The sequence below is a fragment of the Sminthopsis crassicaudata genome, chromosome 3 (assembly GCF_048593235.1).
Source record: "Sminthopsis crassicaudata isolate SCR6 chromosome 3, ASM4859323v1, whole genome shotgun sequence".
Lineage (NCBI taxonomy): Eukaryota > Metazoa > Chordata > Mammalia > Dasyuromorphia > Dasyuridae > Sminthopsis > Sminthopsis crassicaudata.
Genome location: NC_133619.1, coordinates 603,067,340 through 603,081,452, shown reverse-complemented (window position 1 = coordinate 603,081,452; position 14,113 = coordinate 603,067,340). Strand labels below are relative to the sequence as shown.

General features: G+C 57.8%; 1 protein-coding gene across 12 annotated transcripts in view; it reads right to left on the bottom strand.

The window, feature by feature from the left end:
• AHDC1 (AT-hook DNA binding motif containing 1) overlaps positions 1 to 14,113 on the bottom strand; it is an 83,561-nt gene that overhangs the window by 14,723 nt on the left and 54,725 nt on the right. For 11 of the 12 annotated variants that reach the window (XM_074305661.1, XM_074305660.1, XM_074305664.1 and 8 more), the window contains 2 exons: positions 14,050 to 14,084; positions 8,615 to 13,393 (listed from right to left, as the gene is read on the bottom strand). In XM_074305661.1, the coding sequence (XP_074161762.1) occupies positions 8,658 to 13,319 (4,662 nt within the window). In that variant the 5' untranslated portion in view covers positions 13,320 to 13,393; positions 14,050 to 14,084 and the 3' untranslated portion in view covers positions 8,615 to 8,657. The remainder of the gene's footprint in view (positions 1 to 8,614; positions 13,394 to 14,049; positions 14,085 to 14,113) is intronic. The other variant, XM_074305670.1, reaches the window with a different exon arrangement.

The following is a 14,113-nucleotide window of genomic DNA, read 5'->3' as shown; positions in this document are numbered from 1 at the left end:
AAGGCCCACTTCCATTTCCTCCAAGAAGACCTCTCATATTCTATAGCCTATAAGCCTTTAGAGCTTCTAGGAACCTTAGACATCATCTGGTCCACTTCTCTCACTGATAAACTGCGGTCCAGAGAAATGACCTATAGCTAAGTGAGCAGCAAGTTAGGGATTCCACTCCATGTCCCGTGACTCAGTCTGGTGGTCCCCTTCCTGCATCAGCCCGTCCAGGCTTCGGGGGTCCCCACACAGCTCATGACTCATTGTATCTTGTACTTGACCGTCCAGTTTCTGGGCAAGGACTTAGTTTCTCCCCTGGTCTCTTCCCTCCTCTCCTACTGGATTGGGCAAAGTGGAGGCTTCCTAAATCCTCAGCAACTCTCCATCCCTTCTATCCTGAGCCATCACAGGGTGTGGGATCAAAGAACTCAGCTGGTTTTAATCTGTCTGAGTCAGGTAAAATAGGACAAGCTAATCCACTGGAGGGGTGAAAAAGAATCCAACCCAAAATCCACTCCATTCCAGAGGCCCGGCTCCTGACTGGGGGAGTGTGGATCTCTGGGACTGAACTGGGTGAGTTTAGAGAAGCTTTCTTTAAGATTGAATGCTGGTGGGACAGGATCATATTGGGTCTGTTCCTCCCCCTTAATTTAGGCCCAGGGTTCCTTTCTCCACCAGAGCAGGAGTTCCACAATTAGGATGGGGGGAAGGATAGTACTAGGGGCTTAGTCCCCCAGCACCTGTCTCTCCTCTCAGACTGGGGACTACAAACTCCAGAATGAGAACTTGCTAGTTGACAAAAATTGCTGGGATAACTGGAAAAGAAAATGTCAGGAAATCAGCATAGACCTACATCTCACACCCCCTACCAAAATAAGGTCAAAATGGACACATGATTTGGGCATAAAGGATGATGCCATAAACAAATTAGGAGAACAAGGGGTAATTTACCTATCAGATTTTTCAAGAAGGGAGGAATTTAAGACCAAAGAAGAACTAGAGAATATTATGAAAGGCAAAATGGACAACTTTGATTACATTAAGTTAAAAGGGATTTGCACGAACAAAACCAACAGACTGGAGGACACCCAGGGATTTACAATCTAGGGGTCATCTCTGACTTCCTCACCCTCACTCAGCTCCTCCCATATCTATCCAATCCACCGCCAAGACCTGCCCTAACACTTTTGGTTTTTTTTATTGTTCAGTTGTGTCTTATTTTCCATGACACCCCATTTGGGGTTTTCTCAGCAGAGATATTAGAGTGGTTTGGCATTTCCTTCTCCAGCTCATTTTACAGATAAGGAAACTGAGGCAAATGGGGTTAAGTGACTTGCCCAGAGCCACACGACTAGTCAGAGTAACAGTAAGCCCTCTGACCCTGCCATTGCCTGGACCCAGACCATCCTCCTCTCGCGCCTACATCACTGTAATGGCCTGTCACAGTCTCCTTGCCTCAAGTCTCTCTACTCAGCTGTCAAAGTACTGCTAAAGAATAGACCTCTACCCAATCAATCCCAAGAGCTTCCTGGCACCTTCAGGATCAAACAGAAAACCCTCTGGCTCGCACAGCCTTCCATAACCTTATCCATTTCTCTCTTCCTGGTCTACTTCTACCTATCCCAGCTGTCCCCCACCCACTCTGGGGCCCCGAAATCTTGGCCACTTGCTGTCCCTCCATCTCACAGCTCTGGGCCACTCACACCCCAATTCTCTGCCTCTTCATCCTGGCCTCCCAAGCTTCCCACTTCCTTCAGGTCTCCACCAAAATCTTATCAATGTTCCACAAAGACACTGGTCCTCCTCAGTGACTTCCACCTACCCATGACCTCCCATTTCTCCTGCGTGGATCCAATTGTGCCTAGTTGCTGATGATGCTTCCCCCATGGGAAGGGAATGGGCCCTTCCTTGAGGGCAGGGTCGGGATTTCTGCCTTTCTTGATGTTCCTAGTACAGTAAGTCTTACCTGCTTATTTAGGTAACTGAAGCCCGGTCTGTTTCCCTTCAGGAATAGCCTTCACCTGGGCTGTCCCCTGTTCTGGGCCCTGACTCCCAGCAGCACAGAATTTCAGAACTGGAAAGAACCTCCCAGGCCAGCTAGACTAGCCTACAAAAGAACTCCCTCAAAAACACGGCCTTCCTGGGAAGCCCTCGAGGAGAGGGACCCTGCTCCTTCCTGAGGGATCCAATCTACTTCTGGAAAGCTAGGAAATACAGGAAGTTTTCCCTGACCCATCGCAACTCAAACCTGTCGACATTTATTAAGTCTATCGTTGATATTTGTTATATTATGTATGTATATAATTTGTTATACTATTACATATGTAAAATATTATTATTATCTGTCAGGCATTGTGGCAGGAAGTGAAGGCACAAACCTTCAAATAAAAACCCTAGAGTTTTCATTCAATTGTGTGTGTGTGTGTCTGTGTGTGTGTGTGTAGGTGGGTGTACATATTGACTACTCAATCAATCACCACTTTTTATGAAGCTCCTACTCTGTGCCAAGCACTACGGTGGTTGTTGGGGACACAGAGAATAATTCAGGCCCTCAAGAACCTAAAAGAATTGTGGGGGGGGGGGAGCTGGGTAACACAGTGCATGGAACAATGATTCTCAAGTCAAGAGGTCCTGAGTTCAAATCCAGCCTCAAACACTTACTGGTTGTGTGACCTGAGTAAGTCACTTAACCGCGACTGCCATTAAAAAAGAATATAAATTATAAAAATATATACTGGATAAAATATGTACAAATAGGTATCCCAGATAAAAACATAAACATTCACCTATTGCTCCTACATCTTTCCTTCAGGGCCGAACAAAAGCAGACAAATCTATCTTCTACTTCATTATTCTTCCAAAACTTAAAGACAGCTATTAATGGGAGTCTTCTTTTCTCCGGGCTAAAGTGATCCCTTCCATCTGGGGTCACCTGGGAGCTCAAGGCTCATCTTCTCAACACCCCCCCACCACATGCCTTTAACACCCCCTCCCCTAACTGAACACAATACTCCAGCTGGATGGCTTAGGGGATAGAGCCCTGAGCCTGGACTCAGGAAGATGGGTGCAAATTTAATTAGGTAAATCACTCACCCTCTGTTTGCCTCAATTTCCCCAAATGTAAAAAGGGATTAAAATAGCACCTACCCTCCCAGGTTGTTGTGAGGATCAAATGAGATAATATTTGTAAAGGGCTCAGTACAATGCCCGGCAAACAGAAGGCACTAAATAAACAAAAGCCATTACTGCTGCTGTTATTATTAGATGTGGTCTGACTAGGGCAGAACATAGTAGGGCAGCTTATTTGTTCCTGGAAATGATGGCTCTGGTAATGAGTTCCAGGATCCCATGAGCTTTTTTTGGTTGCCATACCACAGCTGTTGACTCATATGGAGCTTGTGGTTCACTGAAACCCCCAGATTTTTTTCATATACACTGCTCCCTAGCCATACTTCCCCCATCTCATATTGAGTAAGTTAACAGTTTAAACTCGAGACTTTAGATTTATTCCTATTAAATTTCATCTTATGAGATTAGGGCCAGGGTCAAGGACTTCTGGGGTCCTGACTCTTTTATTCGGTGAGCTATCTATCCATCCTGCCCAGCTAAGTATTACCTACTGGTTTCAGGAACATGGCAGCTATGCCCTTGAAACCCACATGACTGGTTAAAAGGCTAAGGAGCAAACACAGATTCCTCCCGGAGGCTTTGTTCTTTAACGAGCCCAGATTGTCCTTGGGTTCTGATTATACAAGTGTCGGTTTCTTGTCGTGAAATTGGGACCCCACATTTCACAAATCTGACCCCAAATGCACCAATAAGGGAAGAGCTGGAAGGGGCTGGGAGGTAACAGGATAAGAGGGACCAGGCTACGTAAGTGGCTATGAGAGGATCGTGAGTGAGGGGCTGTCCCCATGAGAGGCCCGGAGGAAATGAGGAGGCTCCAAGGGAAGGAATCAGGAGGGCTCACCAGGCGGATTAATTCAGCAGCTGCAGAGATGGTGACCAGACATAAGAAGCCATTTCCTCATCATGAGAACATGGCCAGCAACACACAAGTGCTTGAATAGGACATTCTTATTCAGAAACAAAGAGTGAGAAAACCTCACCTTCCAAGGGCCAAAAGGATCAAGAGCTGGCTTTGGGGTTTGGAGTGGGGGGGGGGGACCAGAGGAACAGTTTTTCCTTCTTTTGACTAAGTCTCTCGGGGCTGGCCCTTCCCAGTTTTCCACCTATACAGCCCAGGCTCAATCTCGAAACTTCAGTCTGGGAGCAAAGAAGGTGTCTCTGGCCCCTGCTTTCAGGCTGGGGGCCAGGGAAGATCTGAAAGCCCCTTTTCCATCCTTTCACTCAACGCTGGCACTCATCCCAGCAGCCAGAGCTCTCAGAGGCTGCAGCCAACTCGAAATTCCCAAGTTTTATTTTTCTGAAGCAACTAGTCTTTTCAACTTAGACCCACTGGATGTTAAAACTGAAAGGGTCCTTGGAATAGAGGTCAAAGCTAGGAGGGACCTTAGAACAAGGAATGTCAGAGCTGGGAGGGCCCTTAGAACAAGGAATGTCAGAGCTGGGAGGACCCTTAGAACCTGAGAGGTGAGAGCTGGGAGGGTCCTTAGAACCCAGGAGGTCAGAGCTGGGAGGGCCCTTAGAACCCAGGAGGTCAGAGCTGGGAGGGCCCTTAGAACCCAGGGTGTCAGAGCTGGGAGGGTCCTTAGAACCCAGGAGGTCAGAGCTGGGAGGGCCCTTAGAACCCAGGAGGTCAGAGCTGGGAGGGCCCTTAGAACCCAGGAGGTCAGAGCTGGGAGGGCCCTTAGAACCCAGGGTGTCAGAGCTGGGAGGGTCCTTAGAACCCAGGAGGTCAGAGCTGGGAGGGCCCTTAGAACCCAGGAGGTCAGAGCTGGGAGGGCCCTTAGAACCCAGGGTGTCAGAGCTGGAAGGGCCCTTAGAACCCAGGAGGTCAGAGCTGGGAGAACCCTTAGAACCCGGGATGTCAGAGCTGGGAGGTTCTTAGAACCCAGGAGGTCAGAGCTGGGAGAACCCTTAGAACCCGGGATGTCAGAGCTGGGAGGTTCTTAGAACCCAGGAGGTCAGAGCTGGGAGAACCCTTAGAACCCGGGATGTCAGAGCTGGGAGGTTCTTAGAACCCAGGAGGTCAGAGCTGGGAGAACCCTTAGAACCCAGGAGGTCAGAGCTGGGAGGTTCTTAGAACCCAGGAGGTCAGAGCTGGGAGGGCCCTTAGAACCCGGGATGTCAGAGCTGGGAGGTTTTTAGAACCCAGGAAGTCAGAGCTGGAAGGGCCCTTAGAACCCAGGAGGTCAGAGCTGGGAGAACCCTTAGAACCCGGGATGTCAGAGCTGGGAGGTTCTTAGAACCAGGAGGTCAGAGCTGGAGAACCTTAGAACCCGGGATGTCAGAGCTGGAGGTTCTTAGAACCCAGGAGGTCAGAGCTAGGAGGGGCCTTAGAACCCAGGAGGTCAGAGCTGGGAGGGCCCTTAGAACCCAGGATGTCAGGGCTGGGAGGGCCTTTAGAACCCAGGAGGTCAGAGCTGGGAGGGCCCTTAGAACCCAGGATGTCAGGGCTGGGAGGGCCCTTAGAACCCAGGATGTCAGGGCTGGGAGGGCCTTTAGAACCCAGGAGGTCAGAGCTGGGAGGGCCCTTAGAACCCAGGATGTCAGGGCTGGGAGGGCCCTTAGAACCCAGGAGGTCAGAGCTGGGAGGGTTGTTTAGAACACAGGGTGTCAGAATCAGGGAGGGGTCTTAGAACAAAAAATGAATTTCTTTTTTGGAGAAGAGAATGCTTGATCTGGAAAGAACCTCAGAGCATGGAATGTTAGAGCTGGAAGAAACTTTAGAACATGGAATGTTACAAATGACATGGACCTGAGAAACTAGGTCAGTGCTGAAAGGGAGCTTGGGATATAGGATGTTAGAACTGGAAAGGTCCTTAGAACACAGACTGGCAGAGCCCAAAGGAGACTGCAAACGCAGCATATTAGTGGCGGAAGGGACTGTAGAATCTTCTAATCCTATCATTTCATTTTACCAGGAAGGATCCTGAGACCCAGAGTCTGGCTAAATGTCACCCAATGACAGAGCAGAATGGACCCCAGCTTCCCGAGGGCCGGCCTAGTCCAGACAACTCTTTGCTGCCCACTGAGCCTAAGTCCTTTGTTGGCACTCTCACTTCCTCAATTAATTCTCACTCTTCTCTTACATCTGGAAGCTCTCCCCACCCTCTCAGCTCCTGGGAAAACCCTGATGAATCCAGACACTAAATTATCCCCATTTCCCAGACCCGAGCAAACATGGGGAGGCTGCTGGGCTGCTGAGCAATAAGTGCTGCCTGTTTCCAGGATGGGGTGGAGAGGATGAACAGGGAACAGGATGGGGAAGCTGGATGCTTTCCCAGGTGCCCCTGAGCCAGGCTCTTCCCTGGGCAACTTCCTTATTTGGTTTGACACACTGTGACTTACCATGAGATCAGACACCCCCATATTCCAATGGAAGAACTAGGGCCTAAGCGACAGGACTTTCTGATAATGTGACACTTTTGGATTATCTAGGAGTCCTTTCTCTCTCCGAAAGAAGTGTGAAAAGTTGACTTTTTACACCCATGCATGAAAACCCCCCAGCCTGGTCCTGGCCTCTGGTACCAAGGCCCATTGCCAGTCAGTAAGTCTGTAACGGTCCCCTCTCTACTCCTCTCCACCTCTGGGCCCCCCCAAAGCCCCGAGATAATTCTCAGGCCAAATGGACCCAAAGGTTGGAGATCTGTGATTCTGGATGACCGGCGCCATGGTCCCTCCTCCATTAGTCTGGACCATGAGCTGACTGTGGGTGAAATGATAGGTGGTCAGTTCCACCTCTTAGACATGTGAGAATCTGGGGAGAATGGGGGGGGAACTTGGGGGGAAGGCTGAGAGAGCTTAACTGGGGCCGATGGGCCCCTCTCACTCTGAGTCAGAATCCATGTGGGATTCACTGAGCAGGCCAGTGTGGTCAAGACCTAGGTTCTCTAGGGAGGAAAAACCCAAATGACCTAGGGAGGAGACCAGGTAAGATGGAGGAGGGGGCTGGGGACAGGGCCAGGGTAGCATGTTCTAGCTCACCTCGGCGCCAAATCCAGAGAGAGGTCTGAATGATGGAAAACCCTGGGAGAAGCCATCTGGAGGTTCGCTGGGTCTTGATGGTCACCCAGTGACCACCACTTATTAACAGCTGGATATGCCTGTTGTCTGGCCTTGTACAACTAGACAATCCATCCAGTCAACTGTGTCCCTCCCTCTCTCATTCTGTCTCTCTCTCTCTCTCTGTCTCTCTCTCTCTGTTTCTGTCTCTCTCTGTTTCTGTCTCTCTCTGTCTCTCTCTCTCTCTGTCTCTGTCTCTCTCTGTCTCTGTCTTTCTCTCTTTGTCTCTCTGTCTCTCTGTCTCTCTCTCTCTCTCTCTCTCTCTCTCTGTGTGTGTCTCTGTCTCTCTCTCTCTTTCTCTCTCTCTGTCTCTGTCTCTCTCTGTCTCTCTCTCTGTCTCTGTCTCTCTCTGTCTCTCTCTCTGTTTCTGTCTCTCTCTGTCTCTCTCTCTCTCTGTCTCTGTCTCTGTCTTTCTCTCTTTGTCTCTCTGTCTCTGTCTCTCTCTGTCTGTCTCTGTCTCTCTCTTTCTCTCTCACACACACACGACAGAGCCACTGAACATCTCTGTTGATGGCTTTCTTCTGTCATGATACAGGCCATCTTGGGCTCAGACACTTTGTTCTGAGGGGCTGTAGGGCAGCATCATTGTGTACAGTCTTATTTTACAAAATGGGACATTTTACATCTTTTGGGATTACTTTACAAAATCCCAACAAAAAGGAAGGGGAGACACGACACCCTCACTCCCCCAAACTTACGAGATCAGTTAAAGGGGAATTTGCAAAGCCTTCAGAACCACTGCGTGGCACAGAACGTTGCTCATTCTGTATGACTTTGGGTTGTGGGCTGGGCATTCAAGGCCTTATAACCCGCTCCCCTGCTCTCCCCAGTCCAGGCCTTCCAAGGATGTGCCCCCGCCCCGTGATACAGATGCTTCAGGGGGCACAAAGGCCATGGTAGTCCCAGGAGATTGCTGAGACCCCTGCCCGCCCAGTGAGTAGCCCCTAGCAAGGTCCTTAGCACCGAGTCCCCTACATCCCTGCCTCTGAGCCTGCTCTCTAGGACTTACCCACGTCCCTCTCCTTGGCCCATGTCGCTTAGCACTGACCCTCCCATCTCCCGTCTTCAGCTCAGCAGTTAGTCTGAAATCTTGAATATTTGGCTCCTCCCAGGCCATACTTTTGTGGAGCCCAAAGAGGGAAATCCTCACTTTCATTAAAAAAGCAATTGGCCATCCCATCCCTCGCCCACCATATCCCACCATATTTGCTACCCTGTCAGGACGACCCTCACTTCCCCTGGGGAGCAGAAGGCCAAATGCCAGGCACCAGCTCCCAGTCTCAGCGGTGGAATCATCTCCCTAACTTCTCTCCTGAAACAGGGCCTCCCCCGCCCCAATCTCCCCGGGGGAGATGTCCCTATTCGCTCCCGCCCTCACCCAGATGCTCTCCGGGGACGGCTCCTCCCTCCCCTGTGCCCGGCCCCACCCCCAACTCACCCTGTTAGAAAACCTCATTGTCCAGTTGGCACTTCAGTTGGCACTACAGGGAGGTGACGGTGAAAGTGTCCTCAGGATGCGGCTCCCCCATGGGCCCCAGGAAGCTGCTCTTCGGGGCCCCCCCCAGGCCAGGGTGGCCCTGCGGCACAAAGCCGGGGTACCTGTACGTGTCCTGCAACTGCAGCATGGAGTCCCTTGGCACAGGCGACAGGGTCAAGTCACTTAGGAGCGGACAGCCGTAGCCAGCTCGGGGGGGGCCGGGCGGCCGCACCATCTCCACGGGCTCCTTGTCGCCCTTGGGCGTGGCCGGGGGGCTGGTGAGGTGCGGGGCGTTGAGGCACGAGGCCTCCGTCCTGCCCAGGAAGTCAGCCAGTAGCCCCGAGCCAGCCTTGCCCTCGTATGGTGGGCTGCGCGCCGCAGAGCCCGGGGGGTACCAGTAGCTGGCCCCCTTGCAGCTGGGCGAGTCGTAGTGGGTCTGGCCGAGGGGCAGGTCCCGGCAGCTCAGGTGGGGTGCGTGCCCGAGGCCGGTGCCCTGGAGGCCGTGCTTGAGCGGCTCACAGGCGGGCAGCTTGGCCGGCCGCAGGTCCTCCTTGAAGGCCAGTGTCGGCGAGCAGTTGGGGGAGTAGGCCTTCTGCAGGCCCGAGTCGAACACCGTCTGGGGGCCCGGCGTGCCCAGGGGGTGGGCGAGGCCGGGGAAGTGTTTGCTGTCCAAGTCTGGGGGCGGGCCCAGGCTGGGCGAGTCGCAGTGGAAGCCCTGCCCGAAGGTGCCGTCCGAGGGGGTGGACGGGTTCATGGAGTAGGGCCCGATGTAGTCGCACTGATCCCTGTCCCCCACCCCAAAGGCCCGGGACTGCGAGGGCAGAGGCGACATGCTGCTGTCCCCGCTGTAGTAGTCCAAGCCCAGGTCAGGGCTGTCCTGGAACAGGGGGTTGACGGGCTGCGGCTTGGGGATGAACTTGGCCTTGGCCCCGCCACCCCGCTCCTTCTTCCCCGAGCAGGCCCCGCCCCCTCGGGCACCCCGCGGCTGCCTGGGGCCGGCGCTGCGCTTGGAAGGGTAGGCCGAGGCCGCGGGGGACGAGGAGGCCGAGGAGGAGAAGCCCAGGTGGGAGGCCTCGAACAGGTCCACCTTCTTCCGCCGGCCGCGGCCGGGCTTGGAGCTGCTCTGGAAGAGCACGGTCTGGTTCCAGTTGTATCCGGGGGCGCTCGACGCCTCGTTCCAGTCCATCATCAGCTTCTCCAGGCTCGAGAGGCTGGACTGGCCCTCGCTGGAGGAGGCCTCGCTGTTGGCGCGCCGGTAGCCCCCGGCGGGCTGGTTGAATTGGGTGCTGTCGGAGGAGGACTCGGAGAAGGTCTCAGACACGGCGGTCTGCTGCTTGGCCTTCTGCGGGGTGTAGTTGGAGATGTCCAGGATCACATTGGGCTCGTTGATGTGGCAGTCGAAGCCAGGATTGTAGAGCTGGCTGAAGGCCTCCGAGGTCCAGTCCAGGCCTCCGTAGCCCTGCCGGAAAGGCCACTGTGACCCTCCCGCAAACTGCCGACAGTTCTCAGGGGAGGGCTGGAAGGAGGGGGCGGCGGGGGCGGCGCTGCTCTTGGGCACCATGTAGCCCCCGGGGGAGACGGTGCTGGCGCGGCTGTCGCAGCGCAGCGGCGTGGGGGCCGAGCCCGAGAAGGGGGCCGCCTCGGAGCTGTTGAAGAAGGAGGCTTTGCCCAGGGGCAGGCAGGGGCCGGCCGTGGGCTGGGCGTAGCCGGCGCTGTGGGCGCTGCTGGGCGAGGCCGGGAGGCTGCTGCCACTGCCGTAGGCAAAGCTGCAGTCCTTGCTGTTGGCACAGTCCTGGCCCGAGAAGGGCTTCCCCGGCGGAAACACACCCTGGCCCGTCCCGTAGCCAGTGTACTGGGGGTAAGTACTCGCCGGTGGGTGGGCGGTGGGCGAGCGGGCCACGGCCGAGGGGGGCGCCAACTTTGGAAAGGCCTCGGTGGCCCGGCAGTCTGACGCGGCCGGGGTCACCCCGTAGCCTGCGGCCCTCCCCGGAGGGAAAGCCTGGCGGGCCGGCAGCACTGGCTGGAAGGACGGCTCTGCCCCGGTCCCGCCCCCGCCGACTGCTGGGCTGGCCTTGGCGCCCCGGCTGGGGAAGGCCGCCAGGCCCCTGCCCTGAGAGGGCAGGGCGCTGGCTGGGGGCCCCGCGTAGGTGCCCGATGACTTCCGGGACTCGGGCCGAGAAGCCGAGAGGGCAAAGTCCAGCAGGTCCGAGGAGTCGTCTGAATCCAGCAAGGAACGGAAGTAGCCCGTGAAGAGGCTGTGGCGCTCCTGGCTGAGCTCCGCCTGGGCGGAGGGAGTGCCCGTCCCGTAGTAGGCGCCCCGGCCAGAGGCGCCGCTTTCCAGGCCGGACGAGGCGAAGGCCCGGGCCTCAGGCCCCTGGTAGCTGCAGTTTCGCCCGGCCTGGCTCCCGGGGTGGCCGTGGTGGGGAGCCCAGGCAGTGCCCTTCTCCCCGGGCCACTCGGCAGCCCCGTCCCCAAAGCTCTGACCCCCCGGGGCCTGCTCCGGGAACAGAGTCCCGTTCTTGCGCGCTCGCCTTTTCCTCTTGGGCTTCCCCCCTGCGTCCACTTCCACCCGGCCCCTCTTGCGGGGATGGCCCAGCTCGGCGTGGCCCATGGCCCCTACCCCAGGGGCCGTCACCACCTTCTTCTTCTTCCCGATGCCCTCAAAAAAGTCACTGAAGGAGCAGCGGGCGGCTTTGGCGGCGTGACCGCCGCCACGCCCACCAAAGCCCCCCGCCTTCCCCCCCCGCCGGCGGAAGCCCTGCACACGGTGCAAGAAGTGGGAGATGCTCTGGGTGTCGGGGGCCTGGTGCACAGACTCGGGCTCACTGGGGGTCCAGCAGCGGGGCGGCGAGCAGCGGCCGGCGCACTGGCTCTGGCGGTTCAGGAAGGCCAGCTTGGCCAGCACGTCCGAGTAGTCGGCCTTGCTGTCGTTGGCGTCGGCCGCATAGGAGGGCTGGGGCGAAGCCAGCTTCTGCTTCCGCCGCCGCCGCTTCTTCACTTCAGGCGTGGGCTCCTTGGGCTTGCCCGGGCCCAGCAGGAGGTTCTTGGGCGGGCGGCCCCTCTTGCGCTTCAGGATGATGGGCATCTCGCCGGGCGGGAACACCACGACCACGTTGCGCCCGTTGTTCTTCATCTTCAGCAGTGGGGTGGGCTCAGCCGACACGCGCACCCCCAGCTCCTTACCCTCCACGTTCAGGCTGCTGCTCAGGGAGGACACTTTGTACGTGGTCTTGTTCCGCCGCCCGAGCGACACGGGGATCTTGGCCATCTTCACCACCATCCGCCGCACTCCCCGGCACTTGCCCTTCCGGGCGGGCACCAAGGGTCGGGGGGCCCCAGCCTCCGGCTCCGGGGGCGGGAGCGGGACAACGGCTGGGGGGGGTGGCACGGGTTCTGCCAAGGCGGCCGCCAGATCCACGGGCATGGGCAGGGGCAGGAGGCGGCCTTCAGGACAGGCGTCTGCCTTCCTGCCCCGGCCCGCCTTGCGGCGGCGGCACAAAATCTTTGGCTTATCAGTCCGCCGCAGGGCGTACTTGGGGTGGCCCTCAGGCCCCAGAGGCCCTCGGGGAGGGCACAGGTCCAGCCGCAGGGGCTCAGTCAGCGGGCAGCCGGCCATCGGGGGCTGCGGCTCTAGGTGGTGGCTTGGGGCCTCGAGCAGCTTGGGCAGAGGGTCGAGGCCCTGGGGGTCAAGCAGCTGGGACTCCAGGGCATCGGGCAGTGTCTCTAGGGCCTGGAGGGCCAGGCTGGGCAAGCCCAGGGGGTCGGCCAGGGGTTGGAGCGGCGGCAGCTCCAGCGCCTCCCCAAGAGGCTCCAGAACCTGGGGGTCCAGGAAGCGGGGCTGCTGGTCCAGCAGCTGGGCCTCGGGCTCCGGGGATGGGGGCTCCAGGGCCTGGGCCTCCAGCAGCTGGGCCTCGGGGCAAGCGAGGGAGGCCAGCTCGCTGAGGATGTCCGCGTCGGCCAGCTCAGAGTAGTCGGGAGCGTCGGGCTCCGGTTCTTGGGGGAGACCGGTGGCGGCCCCAGGGCTGGTGCCTTGGCCCGGCTCGGGGCTGCCCCTCTGTTCAGGCTCTGCCTCATAGAGGGCTCGCCCAGGTCTCTCAGCCTTGCCATGGGTGGTGCTCCGCTCTTCGGGGCTTCGGATGCTGTTGGCCAGGCTGGGTGAGGAGAAGAAACTATATTGGAGATCCCCGGGGGGTGGGGCTGGGGGCCGGCTCAGCCGCAGGCCCCCGCAGTCCAGGTGGACCCCGCTGTGCTGCAGGTCCTGGGACAGTCGCGTCAGGTCCTTCATGATGTCGATCAGCTGCACCACTGGGTGCAGGTTCACCCGCCCGTTGCCCCAGCGGCGCTTAGAGCCCCCCCCGCCAGGCACAGGGCAGCGGGCGTGAGGGAAAGGCCGGGGGGGCACCGGGGGGCGAGGGGGCAGCAGGTCGTCCCCCTTGGAGAGGAGCGGTGGGTGCCGAGGACCGGGGTCCCCTCGGGGCGGTGGATGGGGATCCTCGGGGAAGGTTCGGGGAAAGGCCTTGTTGGGTGGGCAGTCAGGGGACCGAGCAGGGAGCAGGGGCCGGGGGCTGGGGGAGCCGCCGGGGTAGTACTTGGGCTCCCGGAGGTAGTCGGGCGAGCTGCACACGGCACTGGAGGTCACCACCAGGCCCTGGGGCTTCACACGCATCCTGAACTTGTCCTCCGAGGGCCACCGGGCGGGGCCGGGACTGACATGGGGGTCAGGAAAGCCGCGACACAGACCTGCAGGGCCGGAGGGAGACAAGAGGATGGCAGCAAGTCACCCACACCTCCCCTGAGCCCCGGCCCCTCCCACCCAGGCAGTCCCACATTCCCAGCCTCGGCCCCCGGCCTCCCATCGGCCCAGGGCCCCAGGCCCCGGCACCCAGTTGGTTCCCATCCTCCGCCCAGAGCTGAATTATCCTCAGGCTCCAGAAAGTGCCCTCGAGGCCCTCAAGCTGCACGTATCAGGAGGGACACCAAGTTCAGAGATCCGGATGCTTGCCCAGCGTCACATAAGCCCTAACTGTCTGGGTGGGATGAACCCCCCCCCCCCCGTTTTCCTGACTCCCAGAGCCGGAAAGTCCTCTCCCTCTCCATCCCGGGACTCACCGCTCCCCAGCCTAGACCCGGCTTCCCCCAGAGGAGGAGCAGAGAGGTCAGACTTCCTGGCACTCCCCTCTCCCCGGCCAATCCCCCCCCAGGTACCTCCCCAGGAGGGGGTCTTCAGCTGAGCAAGGGCCTCGGAGAACCAGCCACATGTCTGGAGTTCCGAAACCAGCAAGCTCAGGATTTGGGAGCCCACCAGCGGGGCCGGGCTCTCTGGGCCTAGCATCCACTCCCTGCCCCTCCCTAGCTCGGGTCTGGGTAGCGGCCCCGCAGGGGGAGAAAAGGCTCACCTTCTGTGCTGCTGGGGCTCTGACAATGGAATTTTCTGTTTGAGAGAAAGGAAGGAAACACCCT